We start from the raw sequence: 3442 nt of genomic DNA on the forward strand, positions 1-3442 counted from the left end.
CTCAGCCGGCCCTAAAATTTTTTTAATGTTTAAAAATGTTAAAGACTGTCTTGAAAAATAAACATGAAGTTTTTAAAATCTTTTGAAAACAGATAGCTAAACATAAGTAATAACATTTTTTTTGACCCAGAATGAAACCTACACAGTGGTTTTCATATTATTCATAGACTGCAAACCTTATACTCTAAAGTTGAAAATTATTTTAGTTCTCATTTAAAATTATTCAACATCCTTTGCTTCTTCGTGTATGCTCTAATCTTGGCAGAACACAAAGAGGGCAGAAAACTTTAAAATGTCTATTAATTATTAATCACCTGGTTGCTTTTGATTACTTGGACCAGGATCAGCAAATTCCTACTTATGGGCCAAAGTTGGCTCACTGCCTGTTTTTGTAAATAAAACGAAGTTTTGTTGAAACATCCATGCCCATTCATTTATGTATTGTGTATCGCTGCTTTCACACTGCAATGACTGAGATGTGTAGTCGTGAGAGGGACTGTAGAGCCGGCAAAGCCAAGTGCTGTCTGGCTCTTTACAGACAATGTTTGCCAGCCTGACTTGGACAATAGCCCAAGTCTCTTTCACCCACGTCAAACTACTGCCATAGAAAATATTTAGAGGGAAAAAAATAAAAAAGAAAAGAAAGCATGGAGGGATTTGACAGGCTTATTTGAAATGCTTACTTAAAATTCTAAATATCGAATTCTTGTAGTTCAAACTTCTCATGGAACATCTGGACCCAGATGAAGAGGAGGAAGAAGGGGAGGTGTCAGCTAGCACAAACGCTCGGAACAAAGCAATTACCTCGCTGCTTGGAGGAGGCAGCCCTAAAAATAATGCAGCGGCAGAGACAGAAGATGATGAAAGTGATGGGGAGGATAGAGGAGGAGGCACTTCAGGGGTGAGGCGGAGGAGGAGTCAACGTATTTCGCAGCGTATTACGTAAAATGATTTTTATGTGCTTATATATGTCAGTCTTTTAAATGTACACCAAGTAATGTAATACTTACGAGAGAAAACATTTTGTAGATAGAGATTCTCTACTTAACCATTTATACATCCTTTTGTAGAAAGTTTAACATAAAAGACAATAAAAAAGAAAAAAACAGAAATGAGATTTATCCAGCATAAAGGGTTATTAATTTTTCTTTGGATTGTATTAATGTGTGTTATCCTTTTTTATTGTTGCTAAGTTTTATGTAGCTTTATGGTTTATATGTATATATAATTTTATATATCAATAAGAGTAAAAACACGGGTACAAATTAAGAGCTATATGGTTTTACAAGTATATTGTTAACCCCTTGGCGCTGGCGGTCACGGTGCGTCTCATTGCCGGCAATGGAAGTGTGCTGGGAAATCCCAACTCCCGGCGTCAAGGGATTAAAAGCAATAAAAACAATAATTTCACTAAAATTCTTTTGTGTAACACTTGGTCTTTTTTCCCCCCTCCCAATGTTTTAGTCATTGAGAAGGTCAAAACGAAATTCAGACTCTACGGAGTTGGCAGCACAGATGAATGAAAGTGTTGACGTCATGGATGTCATCGCTATTTGCTGTCCAAAGTACAAAGATCGACCACAAATTGCAAGAGTAGTACAGAAAACCAGCAGTGGCTTCAGTGTTCAGTGGATGGCAGGCTCCTACAGCGGCTCCTGGACTGAGGCTAAGCGCCGTGATGGCCGCAAACTGGTGCCTTGGGTAGACACTATTAAAGAGTCAGACATTATTTACAAAAAAATTGCTCTAACGAGTGCTAATAAGCTGACTAATAAAGTTGTTCAGACTTTACGATCCCTGTATGCCGCCAAGGATGGGACTTCCAGCTAATGAATTTGTACATGCAGCCAAATTTACAGGATTTTTTTTAAAAGGCAGAAAAACTTGAAATATCAACATTCTGGCAAAAAAAAAAATCAGTTTTATGAAGAGTAAGAATGGAACCTGGGATGCAGGAACAAAAGGAGGAAATGTTGGGCAAACATTTTTGTGGGAGCTCCCTTCGCTGTTGTGCAGCAGAAACAGATTCTCAGTTCATTTTTACTCCCACTGTATTATAGTTTAACAAAAATTGTTTATATCTTGGAAAAAAACTTTCTGTTTAAAAAATAAACAAGTGAATGTTGGAAATTAGTCTGTTAATGTTCTTAATAAAGTGTTCTTGGAGTTTAACCTAGCAGCGGATGGCTTTCTTTAGCTTAGCCCAGTTTCCAGGGAAGCATTGTTTTTTCCAGGCTGTAAAATGGCAGAATCTCCTGGATATATAATTTATTCTGTTGAAAAAAAAAAAAAAAGCATGCAGTATCTATGACCTATCTACAGAAGGAGTTTTTGTAAATGTAGATTTTGATGTATTAGGTCACCCTGAAAACAATACAAGAAAAGGGATCCCCAGGCAATCTGGTGGAGCGAATACTGCAATAAATTTTTTTACTTCTCTTTGTTACTTGTCTGTTTCCATTTGAATTTCTTATTGTAAAGATCTGTTTAAATCCATTTATATTATTTTGCAGTCTTTTATGTAAAATTTATTATATCACTGGTTTTCAAAGCAAAACAAAATATTGTTTATACAGTTTGTATAGGCTGACTTCTGAATAATTGGTATCTATTATTTTCATTCCCATAAGAGGGTGTAAACAATTAACTCCAGGGTTTTATTGTATCCTGCAATATTTAGTATTAACTATATATGATTTAGCACTGTGCCAAACACATTTTCAAGAGTACATTTTGATATAAAAAGAAACTATAGTTTATTCCTTGTATGCTTCAATTTCTTTCTAGTGATGTCATGATGGTAATATTTATTTTTTAAACCTGGTTGGGGGGGAGTAACTATCTTGGGGAAAGGTAACAATAATGCTATTTTGGGAAACTAGCATTTCTCTTCATTAAAAGAATTCCATGTGTTATTTTAGAAATATAGTTGAAATGAGAATGACACTTAGTAATTATATTACATTTTCACAAGTTATTTTTTAATGCTGGAAAATAAGTAATTTTACTAGTTGAGATGTTTAATTCATTTTCTATTTTAAAAGTTTTATACATCTTTTAGGAGCAGTTGTCATTTATTTGTTACTACAAATGGGGAAGGTGGGTATTTAATTAGTTGATTTGCATTTGCATATTGATGCTCAGAAATAGTAATGCCTAAAATTTACAGAGGATAAGGTCTGCTTCAAATTTAAATCTTTTTTTTAAATGTGCACTTATTTTTAAGTCAGTTTTTTAGAAAATGACCTCTAGAATGTTAAGTTTTATGAAATTGGCCAATAAATAAAGATAGATATCCACTTTGTGAGGAAGAGTGACATTGCCACAAAATACCTCTGTAAACACCTATTAAACCACGATGAAAATAACTTCAGGATCTATTTCCTATGTGGAATTCTTTCAAAACAGTTTCTTCAAGGAAATGTTTCTCACTCTTTTTTTC

The 3442-nt window shown here is 34.4% G+C and overlaps 1 protein-coding gene across 2 annotated transcripts in view; it reads left to right on the top strand.

Annotated features, from left to right (window-relative positions):
* NIPBL (NIPBL cohesin loading factor) overlaps positions 1-2759 on the top strand; it is a 191280-nt gene extending 188521 nt beyond the window's left edge. The window contains exons 46-47 of one of the 2 annotated variants that reach the window (XM_019650739.1): positions 713-901; positions 1465-2759. In XM_019650739.1, the coding sequence (XP_019506284.1) occupies positions 713-901; positions 1465-1830 (555 nt within the window). In that variant the 3' untranslated portion in view covers positions 1831-2759. Of the gene's footprint in view, positions 1-712; positions 943-1464 lie in introns of both variants that reach the window. The other variant, XM_019650740.1, reaches the window with a different exon arrangement.
* Positions 2760-3442: the final 683 nt, after the last annotated feature.

This window comes from Hipposideros armiger, unplaced genomic scaffold, assembly GCF_001890085.2.
Source record: "Hipposideros armiger isolate ML-2016 unplaced genomic scaffold, ASM189008v1 scaffold_146, whole genome shotgun sequence".
Taxonomy (NCBI): Eukaryota; Metazoa; Chordata; class Mammalia; order Chiroptera; family Hipposideridae; genus Hipposideros; species Hipposideros armiger.